Raw genomic sequence first — 22878 nt, 5'->3', positions numbered from 1 at the left:
CCGTTAGGAGAAGTGCGTATGTTTAGTCTCAGAGTTAAGGGGGTGACATTATAACCACTTTTCTTTTCTTTTTTTGGGGGGGGTCAGAGCAGTCTATTGCCAGGTTGGGGTACAGTGGCAAAATCTCGGCTCACTACAACCTCCACCTCCTGGGTTCAAGCAATTCTCCTGCCTCAGCCTCCTGAGAAGCTGGGATTACAGGCATGCGCCACCATGCTGGGCTAGTTTTTTTTATTTTTAGTAGAAACAGGGTTTCACCATGTGGTCCAGAATGATCTCGATCTCCTGACCTTGTGATCTGCCCACCTGGGCCTCCCAAAGTGCTGGGATTACAGGTGTGAGCCACTGTGCCCAGCCCCACTTTTCATTATTTAAGGAGCTTTCCATAAATGCTCTTTGAACAACATCTTGAGGGCCAGCCACATGCCCCCATCGAGACATCAGGATTCACTGTGGTGTATCCGGGAGCAGGGGACAGAGCAGCCCGGAGAAGTGAGGACGCATCTCTCTCCAAACAAAAGACAGGAGGGAAGCAGCCAAGAGGCAAAGGGCTGTGGGACCCACTCAGCCACCCCAGCCCCACCAAGTGCTCCTGCTCCAGATGTGCTGGCAGCTTACCAAGGTCATGTCGTCGCAGCAGGCCGCACAGGTGCAAGAGGCAGCGTGAGGGTTTAAGATCCCGTCCTGAAACGCACAGAGCACCGTCAAAGTCAGCCCCAAATGTGAACCGTTCTGCTAGAAATCGTACCGTCAAAGTCAGCCCCAAACGTGAACCATTCAATACTAGAAGATTTCAGCCAGTTATACCACTTACTTGCTGTTCATAAAGATAAAAATTCTTTTTTTTTAGACAGTGTCTTGTTCGGTAGCCCAGGCTGGAATGCAGTGGCACCTTCTTGGCTCATGGCAACCTCCACCTCCCCAGTGCGAGCGAATCTCATGCCTCAGCCTCCCAAGAAGCTGGGATTACAGGCCTGTGCCACCACACCTGGCTAATTTTTATATTTTTAGTAGAGACAGGGTTTTCCCATGTTGGCGAGGCTGGTCTCGAACTCCTGGCCTCAAGCAATCCACCTTCCTCAGCCTTCTGAAGTGCTGGGAGAAGTGCTGGGATTATAGGGGTGATATAGGTGGAGGTTGCAGTGAGCCAAGAAGGTGCCACTGCACTCCAGCCTGGGCTACTGAACAAGACCCTGTCTCAAAAAAAAAAAAAAAAAAAAAGAATTTTTATCTTTATGAACGGCAAGTAAGTGGTAAAACTGGCTGAAATCCTCTAGTACAACGATTCACGTTCAGGGGCTGACTTTCATGGTACGTTGTACGTTTCAGGACGGGGTCTTAATAAAAATAAAAATTCTGAGAAATCAGGGCCAGGTGCTGTCTCTACTAAAAATACAAAACAATTAGCTGGGCATGGTGGCTCATGCCTGTAGTCCCTGCTACCGGGAAGGCTGAGGCAGGAAGATAGCTTAAACGCAGGAGGCAGAAGTTACAGTGAGCCGAGATCATGCCACTGCACTCCAGTCTGGGCAACATGGTGAGATTGTCTCAGAAAAAAAAAAACCAGTAACTTCCAGAGCCTTCTATGTTTCACAATGCCATTATTGGTGGTAGGATCTACCGCTTTTCTTTCAAGAACGTGTAAAAGACTCTACAAGAACTGCTTCCTTGATACCACCCAAGGAACTAAACTGGAATAGGAATTAGAAGGCCTCTGCTCTTAGGAGCAGCCTGAAGAGAAGTTAGGTGACTTTGAAAGGGTCACAGGTTCTCAAACAGAAGCCATGATCTTAACTTCTGCTCTTCTCATTTTCTGTGTATTTGCACCTATTCTGTGCCAGGCGCTGTGACCTCACACACTCCTCCCAACAATCCTCACAGGGTCAAGATCACCACCATCCCACGTAAAACATCAGGAAACTGAAATACAGAGAGGGCCACTCGCCCAAGGTCACACAGGCAGTGAGCGGAGGCCTCAAACCCTGTCTGTCTGACCTCATGGTCTGTGCCCACCCCACCAGCTGGGCCACCTGGGAGGGCCCCATGTCTGAGCTGCACGCCGAGCATGGGTGAGGGTGCACATCCGATACCTGGATGAGGCACTGCAAGGGCCGGCCTGCGTAGCGAATGCTTCTCTTCCAGTCTTTGCTACTGGCTCTTCCTGCCATGGCCTCAAATTCGGTGGGACTGTACCAGTTCTCCCCCTGCTTGATGCACCGCCCCCGGCCGCCTGCAAGGAAGGGCAGCAGTTACAATGACAGCAGGTGAGAACGTCGCCCCGCTGTCGCCTCCCTCCTGGCACCTTCTCCACTGCTCCACCAGCACCAGCACTCCAGCGGCTCATGCAATCTCACTCACCTGTGTGCTTGGCCTCGACAGTCCCGTCTGAGACTGTGTCAGGTCACATCTGAGCCACCACGGGTCTCCCTTTGTGGCCTCTGCCTCTGACCCCATGTGACCTCTCCACCTACTGTCTGCAGTCACTGCAAGCTCAACCCGTCCCACACTGAGCACCTCTGGTACCTACTTCCAGAGACTTGGCACCTACAAGTCCCAAGCTGACCTGGCAACTGGAGGAACACATCCCAGCGCTGCCTCCCTCCCACTTCCTTTCCCACTTGTCTCTCATCCCATGGCTCAGGATGGCTTCTCAGCTCACCCCCAAACGGTTCCCGGGCCCATCCCTGCCCTGCGCCTCTCCAAGGCCTTAGCTCCAGTTCACAGGAAATGGGTGTCACTTGCACCTACTGTCTTTTTAACTAGTACTATGTGCCAGGACTTTCGTCTTTCTCAGCCCCCAATTTATCCTAGAGGGATTACAAACAGGAATACAGCTTTGAGGTCTGAAGCTGCAGTCCTCACCCGGGCCGGGCCTGCTCCCATACGGGGTCCTCACCTGGGACGGGCCGGACCTGCTCCCGTACGAAGTCGTCACCTGGGCCCGGCCTGCTCCCGTACAGGGTCCTCACCCGGGCCCGGCCTGCTCCTGTACGGGGTCCTCACCTGAGCCGAGCCTGCTCTTGTACAGCGTGCCGCTGATGTTCCGGCACCGCACGGGCAGCTCGCTGTCGTACACGGAGGGGTCCCAGTTGTATTTGGTTCCACCTTTTTCTTGGCCGGGAGCCAGAGGAGTTGGAGGAGACTGAGGACCTTGGGCAGAGAAGGAATATGAAGGTGAGAGGCAGGATGGCAGCTGGGGAAGCACAGCAGGCGCACTCATCTTACAGGCACCCGCATCCCCGCAGCACCGCCTCCTTCAACTGTAGAGAAACTCTTCTCAGCCAGGAAAATCTCACGGCTCCTACTTAAAATCTATTAATATCTGATATTCGAAATTTACCGCAAAAAGAAACAAACAAACAATTAAATCCCTGAAATAAATTCTAGATACTCTGAAACGTGTTTTGCCCAAGGCCTAGGGTGCAGGCACTGCTGTACCTGGGGTGAGGGGGGCCGCTGGGCCCTTCAGCCCGGTGGTCTCCACGATGCTGCCATCCGTGTGGACGACAATCAGTGTGGCTTTTTCGGTGTTCAGGCTGTCCCCGATCTGAAGGGCTGTCCTACCAGACTGAAAGGAAAAATGGCTCCGTCAGGTCACGTCTGAGCGGGACACTGGCCTGTCACTGAGCCCAGCTGTGCTGCCTCCAGCAAGGCTCTGGCTGTTATACCAAGAAGGGCCGCTGACCTAGCATCCCGTATCTTCTCCAAAGACACCTCCAAGAGACTTAAAGACAGAGCTCAGAGCAAGAACAGACAATGCCTGCTTCTGAGTGGTGCTGAGGGAAATGTGTGCCATCATTTATTACAGGGAAACAAAGAATGAATGTGCTCTGCAATTAGGAAACACCCTAACTTCCACCTGAGCAGCTCCCACAAGGTCAGTTTTCAGGGAGGGTTTCCAGCAGACCAAGATGGCCACCACAGACAAGGCCTCGTGCAGGCCTCCCTCTCAGGCCCTGGCCCCAGAGGCCCCTACAGATGGCGGCTAGAGACCAGGGCCTCAACTGCACATTTCCACACTGGCTGAATGTTGCCTCTGACTGCTGACTGCTTCCTGTGGGCAGGTCCCAAAATCACTCTTGAAACTGCACAGACCCCGCCACAGGCAGCAGAGTCCCCATGCCCACCCGGCACTGCTGGAACCTTACCCCCACCCTGGCCACGCCATCCAGCAAACTCTGGCCTCCAGGCTCTGTTCACCCAGCTGTGGGGCAGACCGGAGATCTCCAGGGGCCTCTCCAAACCCAGCGTTCCGGGTGCTCCGAGGTTTTCATTTTGAATATGAAACCAACTGAGGCAAAGCGGGAAGACAACTGTTTCTTACATCTGAAAATGTCGCTTTCACATCAGGGCACTAAGCAGGAGTTTATCACGGAGCTGAGGGACCCCCAACGCACGTGCCTGGCACCTGGGCTCCCCCAGGTCCGAGGGCCAATACCTCACACCGGGGGTCCTACCCTGTGCCTGAGTCACCAGAGTTCTGCGGCTTCACTGAGAAAGGAAATGTCTCGTGATTAAGAGTCCCAGGGTGTTTTTCTTAGGAAGGGAACATACAGTTATTTGAGAGCACACCCTGCTGGGCTGCCAGTTTCCAACAACGAACACACCAGTCTCTGGTCTTCCTGGCCTGGAGGGAAGAAGACCACCCCCGCCCCGACATCAGCACATTCCAGGCACCCATAGGTGCCTTGGGCTTCAGCCCCTCCTAGGGAATGAGGAGAGCCCAGAGCCCACTGCCAGGAAGGAGCAGCCTGACTGAAAGGACAGATGGCCGCATGGCTGTGGGGCAGCTTGTGTGTGTTCCAACACCCATCAGAACTAAACCAAGTTTCTCAGCTGGGCGCAGTGGCTCATGCCTGTCATCCCAGCATACTGGGAGGCCAAGGTGGTAGCTGCCTGAGGCCAGGAGTTCAAGACCAGTATGGACAACATGGTGACCCCAGAAGGTAGGGGTTGAACCGAAACTGCACCACTGCACTCCAGCATGGGTGAGAGTGAGACTCCATCTCAAAAAAAGAGAAAGAAAGAAACCAACTTTCTGAGTTTCGTACATTTTTACTGAAAGTCCTTCACAAGTTTTCTGTTTGCTGCCATTCTAACAATAACTCTGCTTTCCAGCCGGGCACGGTGGCTCACGCCTGTAATCCCAGCACTTTGGGAGGCTGAGGCAGGTGGATCACCTGAGGTCAGGAGTTTAAGGCCAGCCTGGCCAACATGGTAAGACCTTGTCTCTACTAAAACTACAAAAATTAGCCCGGCATGGTGGCACGTGTCTGTAATCCCAGCTACTCAGGAGGCTGAGGCACAAGAATGGCTTGAACTCACGTGGCAGAGGTTGCAGTGAGCCGAGCCTGCACCACTGCACTCCAGTCCGGGTGACAGCGAGACTCTGCCTCGGAAACAAAGCAAACAAGCAAACAAATACTGCACTTTCAGGTATACGAAGATGACGTCCCAGGTGTGTCATCACGGCTGAAAAGACTGTAAGTAACAGGTGCCAGTGGACCCAGGGAAAACCCCTGTCTGGGACTGGACCCACCACAGCATCTGCCACTTAGAAACAAGGTTGCCTGCTCTGGTTGACTGGGTGTCCCCAGAATCGCTGAAGGCCCACATATGACACATAAAGCAGTCTGATACAACACAATTGCGAAAGAGCTCTCAATGTGGCCTCAGAAACTATTTGAAACGCAACTGGCTCCCAGCAGTTTCCTACATAGACAGCAGTAAGGCATGCAGAATGAAGGGGCAAAGGAGGCTGAGCCACAGATGCTACGAGAACAGGACGTGTGGGAGGGGGCGGGATGCTTCCTTCCACAGTCCTGCAGCTCCAGCACCAAGGGGCACAGGCAGCCTGGGCCTCGAGCAGAAGCTGAACTGTGGCCTGACAGCAGCCTGGGCTGGGTTGGGAGCTGAGAGTCCCCACCCGACGCAGGCCACAAGCCCATCTGGCGAGGTGTGACTCTTCGACTGGCCTTCCATGGGCAGGCAGCTTCTATCCCGGCTCTGATTTCTCCCACCTCAGCACAGCCGGAAGGCTCCTGAGAGCAGAGTGAGCCAGCGCGTCCTCCCGAGCTCACAGAGCAGACGCTCGCACTGCAGACTGAGCCCCGGCATGGCACCAACCCCGCTGAGCTATGCCCCCTGGAGCAGCTTACCAGAACATGTCCTGAGATGGACGCCGCATTCGCCACAGACGTGGTGAAGACGTTATCTGCAGCGGCCCCCACATTAGCCACTGTCACTGTGGTCACCTCTGCAACAGAAGAATCTCATTTAACAAGCAACAAAAGCCAGAACTGATAAAGCAAACAACCTCACTCAGGTGCTTCGAACAAAGTGATCCCCCTCAGGTATGTGCCTTTGCAGCCAGGAAGAGCTTACACTTCCCTAAAACACTCCATCAGCATCTCTAGTCCATGGTCTCAGCCATTCGGCTCTTCCAGGCAAGGACAGGAAATTTATCCTTTCTAGTAAAGCTCTTCACAGCGGGGTGTTCCCCGCAATGCTCTACGAAACCACCCCTGGGCTTCTGTCTCCTACTGCGCGGCTGGGAGTCCTGCCAGTCAGGTGTGCCCTGCACCTACAGGGAGCTCTTGCCTCCCCACAGGTGACACCTCCTGGACCCACTCCTGCAGCTCACTTCCCGACTCTCCTCCAACATGGGTCAGGCCACCACCGACAGGCGACCTCGGCCCCACGCTCACTGTCCTTGCCCTTGGTCTGTAACCCCTTCCTCCTAAGAACTGCATCCAACCGTGCCGGGCGCGGTGGCTCACGCCTGTAATCTCAGCACTTTGGGAGGCCAAGGCGGGCAGGTCATGAGGTCAAGAGATGGGGACCATCTTGGCCAACATGGTGAAACCTTGTCTCTACTAAAATTACAAAAAATTAGCTGGGCGTGGTGGCATGCACCTGTAGTCTCAGCTACTTGGGAGGCTGAGGCAGAATTGCTTGAACCCAGGAGATGGAGGATGCAGTGAGCTGAGATTGTGCCACTGCACTCCAGCCTGGCAACAGAGTGAGACTCCGTCTTGAAAAAAAAAAGTGCATCCAACCTGCCATTGCCCCTTGGTGCCATCCACCCCCTACAGCATGGAACTCAGCCCCTTGACATGCAGACAGGGCAGGTCCCACAGAGCTCAGCTGCACCCCACTTCCCACCACCTGTCACCCCAGATAGGTCCTGCAGCTCCAGCCTCTGTGTGCGGCCCTGCCGCCAACATCCCACGCCCTCTTCTCTGCCTCTGCAAAGCCTCTCCTTATGTTCCTAGACCAAGCAAGGGACTCTTCTGTCATCCAGCGTTCTAGAATGTCCTGTGCCCAGGGCAATCTCTGGCACACAGCAGAGGCTTAAAAGAGACTGGTTGAATGAGTCCTGACCACACCATTAACCCAGCACTCACCAAACTGCCCTAAAAATGCCTGTGTGCTATCTGTCTCCACTAGCAGACCACGCCAGGCACATGGCTAACTCACCCTCAGCTCTCGGCAGCACAAGGTCCGGCAGGCGGTGCCAGGCCACGGTGAGTGCTGAGTGCCAGGCCCACGGAAGCCCTGGGCACCCGCCCAAAGCTGAGTTACTCAAACCTGGAAACCACTTGACTTCAGCTATTCGCGATTTGTAAAACACATTAGAGTGCTTTTGCCACATCAGAACAGAGCTAGGATACTCTGCAGTGGGAAACATACGTCAACACGTTTCTCTAACATCATGACGGCATCACATTGCTTTTCCACATGCAGAAAAATACGTGCAAAAGGCCGGGCGAGGGGCTCACGCCTGTAACCCCAGCTCTTTGGGAGGCCAAGAGGTCAGGAGTTCAAGACCAGCCTGACCAACACGGTGAAGCCCCAGCTCTACTAAAAATACAGAAATAAGCCGGGCGTGGTGGCGGGCACCTATAACCCCAGCTACTCAGGAGACTGACGCAGGAGAATCACTTGAACCCAGGAAGCGGAGGTTGCAGGGAGCTGAGATCACACCACTGCACTCCAGCCTGGGTGACAGAGTGAACTCCATCTCAAAAAAAGAAAGAATGTGCAAAAATGACAGAAACCTGAAGTAACCCTCATAGCCCCAAATCCCAATGTCAAAGCAGAGTTTATGAACAAAAGCCAACCTCTGAGAGCCACAAAGCCTCCCTACGTTTTCCTTACCCAGCCAGACAAGCAGCAGCGACCCCCTTGCCTCCGAGGGCCACTCAGCTGACCACGTGCAGCCCAACCCCCACCCCGCCCCCAGGCCGAGCAAGCACCCAGAGCACCTGCAAGGCCCAGACAGCCGGCACGCCCACCAAGCTTCCTCGGGGAGGTCCTCACACGCAACAAGCAGCATCTCCATGGGTCTGAACACTGGGCTGCCGGTCCCTGGGGACACTCAGGAGCTCCAACTGGGAAGGGTGCCGTACGTGGGGAAGCCGGTGGGTGGGGAAGCCTACACCCCACTGACCCCAGGGCAGGACACAGGAGGCGGTGGGACCGCCCCAGCCCCGCAACATCTGTGGGCTCTGCCCGGGGCTCCCAGTGCTTTGGAGCCTAAGAAGGAGACTGCTCTGTGCGCCAAGAAACTACTAGAGGCTTATACAAAAATACCAGCTGGCGACCCACAGCGGCCTCCCCAAAGGAAGCCCGACAGGACGGGGCGGGAGGAGCAGGTCCTTAGAGGAGAAGGCAGGAGGGAGGAGGACTGGGCAGGGAGCCTGCACAGGTGACTCCACAGCCCCCCAGGGCCACCACACAGCCACGCTGACCTCTGGCAGCAAGGTCTCCAGCAGGCCATCCACCCCGGCTCCCCAGCGCTCAGGTCGCGCTTCTCCGGGACAGGTGGGTGAGGGGAACCAGGATGGACCAAGGCAGGGCAAGGGCAGGGCTGCACAGGGCAGCGGTAGGAGAGGCTGCCGCAAAGAAAAGGGGCGGGGCGGGGGGCAGGTGAGGCTGGGTGGGTCACCTGGGGCAGGTGTGCGGGGCAGGCCGGTCAGGTGGGCTGGTGTTCGGGGAAGGTGGGGCAGGCCGGTAACGTGGGGCTGGTGTGTGGGGTAGGTGGGGCAGGCCGGTCATGTGGAGCTGGTGTGCAGGGCAGGTGTGTGGGGCAGGCCGGTCACGCGGGGCTGGTGTGCGGCGCAGGTGTGTGGGGCGGGCCGGTCACGTGGAGCAGGTGTGAGGGGCAGGTGGGGCGGGCCGGTCACGTGGGGCTGGCGTGAGGGGCAGGTGGGGCGGGCTGGTCACGTAGAGCAGGTGTGAGGAGCAGGTGGGGAGGGCTGGTCACGTGGGGCAGGTTTGAGGGGCAGGTGTGAGGGGAGGGCCGGTCACGTGGAGCAGTTGTGAGGGGCAGGTGGGGCGGGCCGGTCACGTGGGGCTGGTGTGAGGGGCAGGTGGGGCGGGCCGGTCACGTGGGGCAGGTTTGAGGGGCAGGTGTAAGGGGCGGGCTGGTCACGTGGAGCAGGTGTGAGGGGCAGGTGGGGCGGGCCGGTCACGTGGGGCAGGTTTGAGGGGCAGGTGTAAGGGGCGGGCTGGTCACGTGGAGCAGGTGTGAGGGGCAGGTGGGGCGGGCCGGTCACGTGGAGCAGGTGTGAGGGGCAGGTGGGGCGGGCCGGTCACGTGGGGCAGGTTTGAGGGGCAGGTGTGAGGGGCAGGTGTAAGGGGCGGGCTGGTCACATGGAGCAGGTGTGAGGGGCAGGTGGGGCGGGCCGGTCATGTGGAGCAGGTGTGAGGGGCAGGTGTGAGGGGCAGGTGGGCAGGCCGGTCACGTGGGGCAGATGTGAGGGGAAGGTGGGGCGGGCCGGTCACGTGGGGCAGGTTTGAGGGGCAGGTGTGAGGGGCAGGTGTAAGGGGCGGGCTGGTCACATGGAGCAGGTGTGAGGGGCAGATGGGCGGGCCGGTCACGTGGGGCAGGTGTGAGGGGCGGGCTGGTCACATGGAGCAGGTGAGGGGCAGGTGTGAGGGCCAGGTGGGGCGGGCCGGTCACATGGGGCAGGTGTGAGGGGCAGGCTGGTCACATGGGGCAGGTGAGGGGCAGGTGTGAGGGGCAGGTGTAAGGGGCGGGCTGGTCACATGGAGCAGGTGTGAGGAGCAGGTGTGAGGGGCAGGTGGGCGGGCTGGTCACGTGGGGCAGGTGTGAGGAGCAGGTGTGAGGGGCAGGTGGGCGGGCTGGTCACGTGGGGCAGGTGTGAGGGGCGGGCTGGTCACATGGAGCAGGTGAGGGGCAGGTGTGAGGGGCAGGTGGGGCGGGCCGGTCACGTGGGGCAGGTGTGAGGGGCAGGTGTAAGGGGCGGGCTGGTCACATGGAGCAGGTGTGAGGAGCAGGTGTGAGGGGCAGGTGGGCAGGCCGGTCACGTGGAGCAGGTGTGAGGGGCAGGTGTGAGGGGCAGGTGGGCGGGCCGGTCACGTGGGGCAGGTGTGAGGGGCAGGTGCGAGGGGCAGGTGCGAGGGGCAGGTGGGCAGGCCGGTCACGTGGGGCAGGTGTGAGGGGCAGGTGCGAGGGGCAGGTGCGAGGGGCAGGTGGGCAGGCCGGTCACGTGGGGCAGGTGTGAGGGGCAGGTGCGAGGGGCAGGTGGGCAGGCCGGTCACGTGGGGCAGGTGTGAGGGGCAGGCGCGCGGGAACCGGGCGAGGCAAGAGGCCGGTGGGCGCACTTGCCTGCAAAGGCTGCGGCAGCGGCAGCCTCGTCCGGGCCGGGCAGGGCCTCGGCGCCCATGTCCATGTGCCCAGGCTCCGCCGCCATCACCGCCACTGCCGTGACCCTCGGCGTCTCCCGCTCCGCCTCCGAGTCTGCGTCCTCCTCCGAGTCCTCGTCCCTGCTCAGCACCGGTTCCTCCGCATCGCCTCCCGCCGCGGCCGCGGCCGCCGCCGCCACAGCGGCCGCGGCCGCCACCGCTGCCGCCTCAGCCAGGCCCAGCTGCTTTGCCGCCGAGTCCGAATCCTCCATCCGGACTCCGCCGAGCCCTCCCGAAGGAGCCGTCCGAGGCCGCCCGAAGCGCCGGTCGCGGAGCCCGAAGAGGGGTCCGAAGAGGACACCCGAGCTGGGCCGAGGCCGCCCGAAGCCGCCGCCCGAACAGGGGCCGAAAAGGCAGCCAGCCGCCGAGCGGAGCCGAGTCGAATCCGGCCGTCGAGCGGGGCCGAGGCAAACCGAGGCTGACCGAGCAAGGGCCGAACCTGCACGAAGCCGCCGAGCCAAGACCGAGTCCGGAACCGAGGAGGGTCGAAGTTCCCCGAAGTGGGTCGAAGCTCCCCGAAATGGGAAGCCGAGTCAGTCCGAGTAGGTCCGAATATGCACGAGGGTTTCCGAGAAGCTCGGCCCAGCTCTCCTCACTGCCTAAGAGGCTGAGGCGGCTGTCGTTCACGGCCGACTGGGCTGGACGGCTCTGGGCAGATTCGCGCTGGCGCTCGACGAAATTCGGCCTCTCAGACAGAGCCTAGCGCCGCAGGCTTCGCCCGTTCCGGTTGCCGGCGGGAGCCGAGTCAACCCGACACCGAGCCGAGCCGAGCCGAATGTCCCCGAACCCGAATGCTCCCGAACCTCGGCTCTCCGCCTCCTCCGTTCCGAAAGTGCCCGAACGTTCCCGGACACACTAATCGGGCCTCGGCCGTGGCTCGGACGTCCGCTCCGAAACGCGGCACGGTCGGGCCCCTTCGTCAGGAGACGCGAAAATGGCCGAAGGAGCGCGAGCGGCGCAGGCTCAGAGGCTGCCGGGATCGCGACGGACCGGGGGGCGGGGCGGCTAAGATGGCGGCCGCGCGGCGAGGTGAGCTCCGGCGGGGTGGGGGCTTCCGGGCTTGCCGCGGCAGGCGCGGCGTTTCCTTTTGTGGTAGCAGTCGGTTTCCGTTTTCGGTGCGCTCACGGGGCTGTGCCACCGCCTCTAGGTGAGCGAGACAGCTCCGTCGCCCCATCGAGAAGCGCGGCCGGGCCTGGGTGGCGGGCGTCGTGCGCCCCGCGGAGCTCCCCCGCGTGCAGACGCCTGGCCCTGGGGAGGGCGGGGGCGGAGCGCCGCTGGAGCGACTTTGGGGGCCCCAGTCCCCGCAGCTCTTGTCCCGCGCGCGGCTTTCATGAGGACACGTGGGCGGGACGGGCGCGGGGCTCCGGTAGCCTTGGACTCCTCGCCGGTGCCGGTGCCCGGCCTGGGAGGCGCCTCCGAGGGGAGGGACGGACAGACCGGGGCGGGAATCGGCCGTCTCTGCTGCCCCGCGGGGCTCGGGTCCACGCCTGCGCGCGGTCCCGGTGATGAGAACGGCCTCTCCGCAGGCGGGCAGCCTGTCGCCCGCGGGTGCGTTTGTGTGTTTACGTGGGTTGAAGGTTACGTTTAGGTCGGGCGCCGCGGCTCACGCCCGTCATCCCAGCACTTTGGGAGGCCGAGGCTGCAGGACCGTTTGAGACCAGCCTGGGCAACGTAGCAAGACCCCTCTCTACGCAGAACGCGTAAACCTCAGCCAGGCGGGTGGCGCGCGCCTGTGCCCTTCGCTGCGCTGCAGGCTGAGCGGCTGGCGGGTCACCTGAGCCTGGGAGGTTGAGGCTTCAGCAAGCCGTGATCGCCCCACTGCACCCCAGCCTGGGCGACAAAGAGACCTGCCTCTACCAAAAAATTAAAAAGGCTGGCGGATCACTGGAGCCCAGAAGGGCGAGGCTGCCATGAGCTGTGTGATCTCAGGCCCCTGCACTCCAGCCTGGGCAACGGAGCAACCCCGTGTCCAGAAAAAATCGAGCGTATCCCAGAACAAGATGTCTTCACGCACCCAAGGAAGACGTTTGTTGCCTTTTACCTGCAGGCTTAACTTCCGTCCCGCCCAGGCTTTTATAGCTGTTTTTCCCAAGCCCCACAACTTCGATCTGTAACAGGGAGTAGCTAGCACACAGCAGATACATTGGAATTGTTTAAGAAGCCATTGGGAGGCCGAGGCGGGTGGATCACCAGGTCAAGAGATGGAGACCATCCTGGCCAACATGGTGAAACCCCATCTCTACTAAAAATACAAACATTAGCTGGGCGCGGTGGCGCACGCCTGTAGTCCCAGCTACTCCGGAGGCTGAGGCAGGAGAATGGCTTGAACCGGGGAGGCAGCGGTTGTGGTGAGCCGAGATTGCACCATTGCACTCCAGCCTGGACCACAGAGTGAAACTTTTTTTGTTTGTTTTGTTTTGTTTTTGAGACGGAGTTTCGCTCTTGTTACCCAGGCTGGAGTGCAATGGCGCGATCTCGGCTCACCGCAACCTCCGCCTCCTGGGTTCAGGCAGTTCTCCTGCCTCAGCCTCCCGAGTAGCCAGGATTACAGGCACGCGCCACCATGCCCAGCTAATTTTTTGTATTTTTAGTAGAGACGGGGTTTCACCTTATTGACCAGGATGATCCCGATCTCCTGACCTCATGATCCACCCGCCTCGGCCTCCCAAAGTGCTGGGATTACAGGCTTGAGCCACCGCGCCTGGCCGAAACTTTGTCTCAAAAAAAAAAAAAAAGCCAACCCCTTTTTTTTTTTTTTTTTTTTTTGCGAGACAGTCTCGCTCTATCGCCCAGGCTGGAATGCAGTGGTGCAGTCTCAGCTCACTGCAGCTCTGCCTCCTGGGTTCAAACGATTCTTCTGCCTCAGCCTCCTGAGTAGCTGGGACTATAGGCACACGCCACCACGCCTGGCTAAGTTGTGTTTTTAGTAAAGATGGGGTTTCACCATGTTGGCCAGGCTGGTCTCGAACTCCTGACCTCATAATCTACCCACCTCAGCCTCAAAGTGCTGGGATTACAGGTGTGAGCCACTGTGCCTGGCCAAAGAAACCGACCTTTAAGAAATGGATCAGAAGGGATGAAAACCCCAATTAGTGCAAAATTAGCACAAATAATGACAGGTATTTAGGTAGCCCGGTTTAAGAACAGATCAGGTTTAATGAGTGGCCTGCCGGTAATACGATGCGATGTAGTTTGCGGTGCCCTTGGCTTTCTGCTTCCAGCAGGTGCCGCCTCTTCCAGGAGCCCAGTTCCGAGCCTCTGATGCCAATGTCCTGTGTTTACTGGCTTAAGACTTGCCCATGTTAGATTCCACAAACTCTGGCACAGAAGGCCCCAGATCTGCCCAAGAAGACAAAAATCTCACTGAGGCCGGGTTTCTGTCACTGAAGGGGAAATGGAAGACAGGCTGTGTTCAGGTGGCTGTCCTGCCTGCTGCCCAGGGGTGCAGCTTAAGCCACCTTTTATGAGAGGTTTTCACCCAGTTCTAGATCAGTGTTGGTGGATCCACACATGTAGAGACGTGCACATATCACGTGTGCAACTCACACGAACCCTTTTCAGGCAGTTAATCCCACCCGGGCCATGGTGGATCCAGGGTGAGTCAGAGGAGTCTTCAGACGCAAAACCTCAGAATCAGAAAGGAGAAAAGAGGCTCCACTCACTCCTCGGGCTTCCTGTCGCCCCAGGTGGGTGGGAGAAGGTGCAGGAGTTGGACTGCAGCACTGCTGGTTTGGAAAATTCTTATTTTTGGAGGGATATTTGGGGATAATGTTCCAGAGGAATCCAAATATCTGTTATCAATTATGGAAAAAGATTTGTTACAACCCAGGTCACAAAAGGTTTTCGTCTAGTCCCGTATGTGGCAAGTACAGGAAGCGTCAGAAGTTGAGAGCTGCTGATTGGGGCACTGCTTTCCCTGAGGGCCAGCTGGAGGGTTCACTTTCCACCACCCAACCCCGCCCCACACTCAGGGTTCTGAAAGGCAGAGACCACTGCCTCACTGAAGGATGGCCCACGTAAGTGTGTGGTGCTTTCCACGCGCGTGAGGTTAAAGGGGAGTAAAGCGGTGGTTCCTGTCTGGAGCAAGACGCAGGAAAGCATCCTGGCAGCTGTCAGGCCTTGCTCACGGGCCCTTTCTCTTCCAGGGAGAGGCTCCTCCACCATGGTATCCTGCTGCATGCCCCTCCAGGACAGCGCCCAGAGGGAAGTGCTGCCCCGCAGAGCATCTTCCTCACCCCCACGGTTTCCCTGCGTTCTGCCTACTGATTCCACTTCTGAGAGGGGCTGTTCCTCTACAGATTTAGAGTTGATATAGCTTCCTCTGGTCGGCGTGCTGGCTGCTGAGGCCTGCATGCACAAAGTGGCTTAGCACGCCCAACTGCCCAGCTACCAAGGGGTGGCCACCTGCTTCTGTCCTGACCGCTAGTGGCAGGAAGATGGAAGCCCCCCGCTTTGTATGTCCATAGATCCATTCTATTTTATTTTTATCTATGTATTTTTAAGGATGGAGCCTTGATCTCATCCAGGCTGGAGTGTGGCATACACAGGTCACTGCGACCTTGGCCTCCCGAAGCGCCAGCATAACAGGCGTGAGCCGCTGTGCCTGGCCGCAGTATGAAACGTACACGGCCCAGGAAATGGCTAGTAGATACTTAAGTGCCCCCAAACAGAGATATATTTTCTCTGAAGAGAATGAAAAAAGTGGCCAGGCACAGTGGCTTACAAGTGTAATCCCAGCACTTTGGGAGGCTGAGATGGGTGGATCACTTGAAAACAGGAGTTTGAGACCAGCCAGGCAAACATGGTGAAATCCTCGCCATACTAAAAATACAAAAAATTAGCCGGGTGTGGGGGCGCATGCCTGTAATCCCAGCTACTCAGGAGGCTGAGGCAGGAGAATCACTTGAACCTGGGAAGCGGAGATTGCAGTGAGCCGAGATCACACACAGCACTACACTCCAGCCTGCGAAACAGAGCAAGATTCTGTCAAAAACGAAAGAAAGAAGATGACAAAGTTATTTTTTCTAAGTCGTAACTGGGACAAGAGTCAGGGTAGCATCACTGGGAGTGCCAGTGTGTGGAGGCTGTCCCCTAACCAGTCCTGTCCACAGTCACTGAGGGCAGGGGCTTCGGTGCGCAGACCGCATTGTTCTGGGATGGGGGACGGGTCCCACAAAGGCCCTGCCCGCTCACGGGACCACATTTTCCTCAAGCGTAGTGATAGAAGCCCCAGACAGACTGGGAGCCGTGGCCAGGTCCCCGTGGCCCCCTGGAAAAGATGACAGAACCAGCCCTTCCTGTCAGCACCTGGGAGGCTGCTCCCAAGCCTGTTAAGCCTGGGGATCCTTAGCCACTCACCAGCTCTCTTCGGTTCCCCTTCAAATGCTGTTTTATGTCAGCGGAACGTACTGCACCCTGTATTTCCTCGCCACGCTCCTGATAATCACGTATAAAAGTAAGTCAGGGCTGGGCGTGGTGGCTCACTGTTGTAATCCCAGCAGTTTGGGAGGCTGAGGCAGGTGGATCACTTGAGGTCAGGAGTTCAAGTCCAGCCTGGCCACCATGGTGAAACTCTGTCTCTACTAAAAACACAAAAAGTATCGGGGCGTGGGGGCAGGTGCCTGTAATCCCAGCTGCTTAGGAAGCTGAGGTGGGAGGGTTGCAGCAGGCCAAGATCGTGCCTTTGCGCTATAGCCCTGGAGACAGCAAGACCCTGCCTCAAAACAAAAGAGGGAAAGGCAGGTTGAGGCCACCGCTGCTGCCCTGGGTGACGTGTCCTTTCTCCGCCTGTGCTCTTCAGGTCAAGTGTTCAGCTATCCTCACCGCTGCCTGGTGCTGGATCTCGCTCTGCTGCTTCTCATGGGGATTCTGGAAGCAGTTCGGCTGTATCTGGGTGAGTGGACGGTCAGACTGTAAGGAACTTGTGATAGGAGTTGCTCTCTGCTACCACAGCCTTTAAGTATTCATCTTTTCATAGTATGGTTCTTGGAGACATTTTTATCCAGACTGCTAACCCAGTTGCCCTGCAGGCTCCCCTTACAGTGTCATTAAGTATTAATTGAGAAGTTTTGTCCCAGAGACAAATAACACTGGGGGCATCGCTGGGGAGACTCTGTTTGGAAGTATGTCCTGCAGAAGCCACTGGGTAATGGCACTGAGACCAGAAGCCCAGCCCGCCACCACATCCGGAGCTCCAGAATATTCACCTGCGCCCCCTTCCTTCCCCTTGGCCTCAACTGTCTGAGAAGGAAGGCCTGGAGAGTTCTGCCAGGTCCCAAGGAGGCAGAGTCTAGAGGGACTCTAACACCCACTAGCCTCCCCAGTCCAACTCTAGCAGTCCCCACGTCTGCAACCCCTTCAAGTGGCCTACTTTTTTTGAGATGGGGTCTCACTCTGTGGCCCAGGCTGGAGTGCATTGGTACGGTCACAGCTCACTACAGCCTTGACCTCCTGGGCTCAAGTGATCCTCTCCCCTCAGCCCTCCCGCTCCACCCAGGTAGCTGGGACTGTAGGCACCTGCCACAACACCCAGCTGACTATTATTATTATTGTTTTGGTAGAGACAAGGTGACAGGGTTTCACTGTGTTGCCCTGGCTGGTCTTGAACTCCTGGGCTCAAGAGATCTGCCCACCTTGGCCTCCCAGAGTGCCCAGCCCTACTCCCCTTTTTAACCCCATGGTTTATTCATTTGCTCCTCTCCGGGTCGGCTGTGTGGGCGATGGTGAGTTTGGTCTCGCCCTCCTCGGAGCTCACCTCTGTGGCCCCCGCGCTCCAGACTTTTAGCCCTCTGCATGCTTGTGGTCACAGCACGTGTGTCTGAAACACTGCCCTGCTGTGGGGACACGGCAGGCACATCCGAGGCACTTCGCACCTGCCAGGCTGGAATCGTAGGCCCCTCTTGTTCACACACAGACACACCCCTGATGCCCTATGTCCAGTGAAGAACCGAGGCTGCAGGGGAGGTGGGCCCCGCTTCTGCTTGACATGAGGCCTCAGACCCCACTAGGAGGATGGAGGCGGTCCTCTCAGCTCCCCGTCCCGCCCCGCCCTGCTGCAGGGTGCCTGGCTGTCCATGTCCATCCTGCCCCGCCTTGGGGTGCCCGGCTGTCCGTGTCTTGCCTGTGCTGGCAGATGGTACCTGAGCCTCTGCAGCTCGCTGCCCAGAGCCACACTGCTGAGAAGGTTCTGGCACTGCTGTGGCACAAGCCTCAGGTCTTAGCCCGCCCCAAGGTGGTGGGGACAGGTGTGTTCTGCCCTTCGGGGTCTGCTAGGCCAACTAGGACCCTCCCCAAGCACACCACACCCTGCCGAGTCTCCAGGCACCTGGGCTCAGCTGGTGACTAACCCATTTGTTTGCTAAATATGCAGTTTTGTTTTTAATATGTATTCATGAAATCTTCCAGAACTGGCCTTGGACCACAGAAAAATAGTTTGGGGTTTTTCAAAAAATTCCCTTCGGTTCCACTTGGAATTAGGATTCAAGTGGCAGATACACTTGAATCATTTTAGAAACCAAAGTCGCCTCATCCACACAGCTGGCCACAGGACCCAGAGGCGAGTCAGCCATGGTGCTGCAGGGGCACCTTCCCAGGAGGAACTCACACCGTGCTGCACATGCTCTCTGGCCCTGCTGGGTTCTGAGCGGCCCTGGAGGTGGTTTCCCTGGGATTCCCCAGGCCGGAGGGATGCAGGCCAAGGGGCTGCTCTGGTCCCAGCCGCCCTGCAGGCACCCGCGGGCGGTGGGCTCCGGGGAGCACCCTGCCCCACTCTCACTCCCCCTTTGCTCTGCTCTTCAGGCACCAGGGGCAACCTGACAGAGGCTGAGAGGCCACTGGCAGCCAGCCTGGCCCTCACGGCTGGCACCGCCCTCCTCTCTGCCCACTTCCTGCTATGGCAGACCCTGGTGCTGTGGGTGGACTGGGCCCTTAGCGCCACGCTCCTGGCGCTCCACAGCCTGGAGGTCACGCTGCAGGTGGTTGCCATAGCCGCCTTCACCAGGTAGCTGCGGGCACCCGGGACACCCCACACTGGGCCCCTCCTGGCCGGCCCCCGCCTTCACCAGGTAGCTGCGGGCACCCGGGACACCCCACACTGGGCCCCTCCTGGCCGGCCCCCGCCTTCACCACGTAGCTGCGGGCACCCGGGACACCCCACACTGGGCCCCTCCTGGCCGGCCCCCGCCTTCACCAGGTAGCTGCGGGCACCCGGGACACCCCACACTGGGCCCCTCCTGGCCGGCCCCCGCCTTCACCAGGTAGCTGCGGGCACCCGGGACACCCCACACTGGGCCCCCTCCTGGCCGGCCCCCGCCTTCACCAGGTAGCTGCGGGCACCTGGGACACCCCACACTGGGCCCCCTCCTGGCCGGCCCCCGCCTTCACCAGGTAGCTGCGGGCACCCGGGACACCCCACACTGGGCCCCTCCTGGCCGGCCCCCAGCTGTCACCTCCCATTTCCTGGACCAGAAGGGCACCTGTCCTGGTGATTGGCCGTAGATGGTTCTGGATGGTTCCATCTGCCTTGGCAGGGGTGGCAGCAGGAGCCAAGCAGGACAAAATGCTGGAGGTCCCGGTGTTGGGGACAATGGCAGGGACCGCACGGAACTGCCCTTGAGATGAGGCCCAGAAGTGTGTGCTCAGCCCTGTCAGGGTCTGGCTTCAGCAACCCGGCCTCCATGGACCCCAGAGCCCCCAGGAGAGGGAGGACAGAGCCCCTCAGAACAGAGGCCTCGTCTCAGCATTCCCCATCACCTCTCCTTCCCCGACGGTCCTACTGTGTGTTCTGGGAGCCCAGTTTACTCCGTGGCCAGGCCCCAGCCATGTTTCCAAGTCGGGAAGGAAAAGCAGGATGGCGTGGGCCTTGTGCTGGGAGTGCCCCCACTCTGGTGGGCAGGCAGGCCCGAGTTCCAAAAGCAATAAATGCCAACAAGCCAGCAGCTCTGGTGTCGGAATTTCCATCTCAGCCACGCTCCTCCCTTCCTCGGGCTTCTGAGGAGAGGTCAGGGCCGAGGCCGGGGTGGGACCGAGGGAGAGACGGCAGCTGCGGGGCTCGCGTTCAGAGCCTCCGTCCAGATTTTAGCGACTTTTGCCTTTTGCACTGAATCCTAAATAAATTCTGTCTGATTTTTTTCCCATTCCCAGATTTACTGTAAGTTCCCCTTAAAAAGTATCTGAACTGTTACTTACAGTAGCTTTCCTTCATTTGCTTCTGTTGTGTGTTCTGCGTCAGGGATAATTACATCCACATCTAGAGATGTTCTCTTCGTCGCATTTTGTAAGTCAAGAAGTGCCTATGGCTCTTTGAATTGCTGCTGATGACGGCCACCTGCCCCACCCCATCTCCCGTTCTCCCTCCCTAGGAGAGAGTGCACCCTTCCTGCCACTGCTCAAGTCCTGGCGGGCCTCACCCTCCAGCCCTGGGTGCCTTCCACTCCATGCACTCCCGAAGGCAGGACGCCTCAGGACCTCCTGGGCCAACCCCGGGGCTCCCTCAGCTAGTGTGGCCGCAGGTGCAGCCCCTGAGCAGCCTTTCCTGCCTGTGCTCATGGAAGTACCTGGTTGCCGTGGGCTGACTTTGGTTGACCTGCCTGTGGCCCTCGAGGCCACATGAGCTGCAGGAAGGGCCTGAGGACCTTCTTCCCATCCCTGTGCCCCTGCAGCAAAGCCCGCACACCAGCGCCAGACCACCTCCCTCACCAGCGCCTGCTGCCCAGCACACTCCTGCCTGGACTGGAGACGACCATCTGGGCAGGCCTGCCACCTGGAGGACTCAGCCCAGGGACCACGCGGGCTGCGAAGGGCCACCTCCCCGAGGCTGGAGACCTATTGCCTTTGTGGTTAATGGATCCTGACACCTCTAGTCTCAGTGGGTACACAGAGGCTGGGGTCACCTGTTCCGCAGGGAATGTCATGTCTCCAGGTAGCCCAGAACGGGTGGGGCCCATGAGACCAGTCGGGACTTTTCTGAGTGCAGGCCGGCACTCAGTCTCACCATAGACACCGTGTATGGGTGGAGAGACCCCCTTGAGGATAGGCCGGCACTCAGTCTCACCATAGACGCCGTGTATGGGTGGAGAGACCCCCTTGAGGATAGGCCGGCACCCACAGTCTCACCGTAGACACCGTGTATGGGTAAGGACCCCCTTGAGGACAGGCCGGCACTCACAGTCCCACCGTAGACACCGTGTATGGGTGGAGAGGGACCCCTTGAGGACAGGCCAGCACTCAGTCTCACCGTAGACACCGTGTATGGGTGGAGAGACCCCCTTGAGGACAGGCCGGCACTCACAGTCCCACCGTAGACACCGTGTATGGGTGGAGAGACCCCCTTGAGGACAGGCCGGCACTCACAGTCTCACTGTAGACACCGTGTATGGGTGGAGGGGGACCCCTTGAGGACAGGCTGGCACTCACAGTCTCACTGTAGACACCGTGTATGGGTGGAGAGGGACCCCTTGAGGACAGGCTGGCACTCACAGTCTCACTGTAGACACCGTGTATGGGTGGAGAGACCCCCTTGAGGACAGGCCGGCACTCACAGTCTCACCGTAGACACCGTGTATGGGTGGAGAGACCCCCTTGAGGACAGGCCGGCACTCACAGTCCCACCGTAGACACCGTGTATGGGTGGAGAGACCCCCTTGAGGACAGGCCGGCACTCACAGTCCCACCGTAGACACCGTGTATGGGTGGAGAGACCCCCTTGAGGACAGGCCGGCACTCACAGTCCCACCGTAGACACCGTGTATGGGTGGAGAGACCCCCTTGAGGACAGGCCGGCACTCACAGTCTCACCGTAGACACCGTGTATGGGTGGAGAGACGCCCTTGAGGACAGGCCGGCACTCACAGTCTCACCGTAGACACCGTGTATGGGTGGAGAGACCCCCTTGAGGACAGGCCGGCACTCACAGTCTCACTGTAGACACCGTGTATGGGTGGAGAGGGACCCCTTGAGGACAGGCCGGCACTCACAGTCTCACTGTAGACACTGTGTATGGGTGGAGAGACCCCCTTGAGGACAGGCCGGCACTCACAGTCCCACCGTAGACACCGTGTATGGGTGGAGAGACCCCCTTGAGGACAGGCCGGCACTCACAGTCCCACCGTAGACACCGTGTATGGGTGGAGAGACCCCCTTGAGGACAGGCCGGCACTCACAGTCCCACCGTAGACACCGTGTATGGGTGGAGAGACCCCCTTGAGGACAGGCCGGCACTCACAGTCTCACCGTAGACACCGTGTATGGGTGGAGAGACGCCCTTGAGGACAGGCCGGCACTCACAGTCTCACCGTAGACACCGTGTATGGGTGGAGAGACCCCCTTGAGGACAGGCCGGCACTCACAGTCTCACTGTAGACACCGTGTATGGGTGGAGAGGGACCCCTTGAGGACAGGCCGGCACTCACAGTCTCACTGTAGACACTGTGTATGGGTGGAGAGACCCCCTTGAGGACAGGCCGGCACTCACAGTCCCACCGTAGACACCGTGTATGGGTGGAGAGGGACCCCTTGAGGACAGGCCGGCACTCACAGTCTCACTGTAGACACCGTGTATGGGTGGAGAGGGACCCCTTGAGGACAGGCCGGCACTCACAGTCTCACCGTAGACACCGTGTATGGGTGGAGAGACCCCCTTGAGGACAGGCCGGCACTCACAGTCCCACCGTAGACACCGTGTATGGGTGGAGAGACCCCCTTGAGGACAGGCCGGCACTCACAGTCTCACCGTAGACACCGTGTATGGGTGGAGAGACCCCCTTGAGGACAGGCCGGCACTCACAGTCTCACTGTAGACACCGTGTATGGGTGGAGAGGGACCCCTTGAGGACAGGCCGGCACTCACAGTCTCACTGTAGACACCGTGTATGGGTGGAGAGACCCCCTTGAGGACAGGCCGGCACTCACAGTCTCACTGTAGACACCGTGTATGGGTGGAGAGGGACCCCTTGAGGACAGGCCGGCACTCACAGTCCCACCGTAGACACCGTGTATGGGTGGAGAGGGACCCCTTGAGGACAGGCTGGCACTCGCAGTCATGGGTGGAGAGAACCACCCTGGGCTGTGTCCTCTTGTCTACTCCCAACTCTGCCTTCAGGGAGGGTGAGGGCACAGTGGGTTGGGTGCTTGCACCCTGTGCTCTGGGTCAGGCAGGATCACACATGG

General features: G+C 59.0%; 2 protein-coding genes across 3 annotated transcripts in view; one reads left to right on the top strand and one right to left on the bottom strand.

Annotated features, from left to right (window-relative positions):
• DEAF1 (DEAF1 transcription factor) overlaps positions 1–10947 on the bottom strand; it is a 43699-nt gene extending 32752 nt beyond the window's left edge. For both annotated transcript variants that reach the window (XR_013523634.1, XM_002755687.7), the window contains exons 1-6: positions 10637–10947; positions 6159–6256; positions 3439–3568; positions 3004–3150; positions 2091–2230; positions 619–684 (exon numbers count right to left, since the gene is read on the bottom strand). Coding sequence is in view for 1 of the 2 variants with exons in the window: in XM_002755687.7 (XP_002755733.1) it covers positions 619–684; positions 2091–2230; positions 3004–3150; positions 3439–3568; positions 6159–6256; positions 10637–10925 (870 nt within the window). In the remaining variant the exon portion in view is untranslated. The remainder of the gene's footprint in view (positions 1–618; positions 685–2090; positions 2231–3003; positions 3151–3438; positions 3569–6158; positions 6257–10636) is intronic.
• Positions 10948–11565: 618 nt separating this feature from the next.
• Positions 11566–18904, top strand: TMEM80 (transmembrane protein 80). Its single transcript, XM_035263899.3, is given in 6 exon segments — positions 11566–11668; positions 11670–11742; positions 14859–14878; positions 16075–16168; positions 16514–16606; positions 18511–18904. Coding segments are annotated over 6 exon segments (507 nt in total). The 5' UTR covers positions 11566–11647; the 3' UTR covers positions 18717–18904.
• The last annotated feature ends 3974 nt before the right edge of the window (positions 18905–22878 follow it).

The sequence above is a fragment of the Callithrix jacchus genome, chromosome 10 (assembly GCF_049354715.1).
Source record: "Callithrix jacchus isolate 240 chromosome 10, calJac240_pri, whole genome shotgun sequence".
In the NCBI taxonomy this organism is placed as follows: domain Eukaryota; kingdom Metazoa; phylum Chordata; class Mammalia; order Primates; family Cebidae; genus Callithrix; species Callithrix jacchus.
The sequence above is the reverse complement of the archived record's forward strand: the minus strand, read 5'-3'. Positions and strand labels throughout refer to the sequence as shown.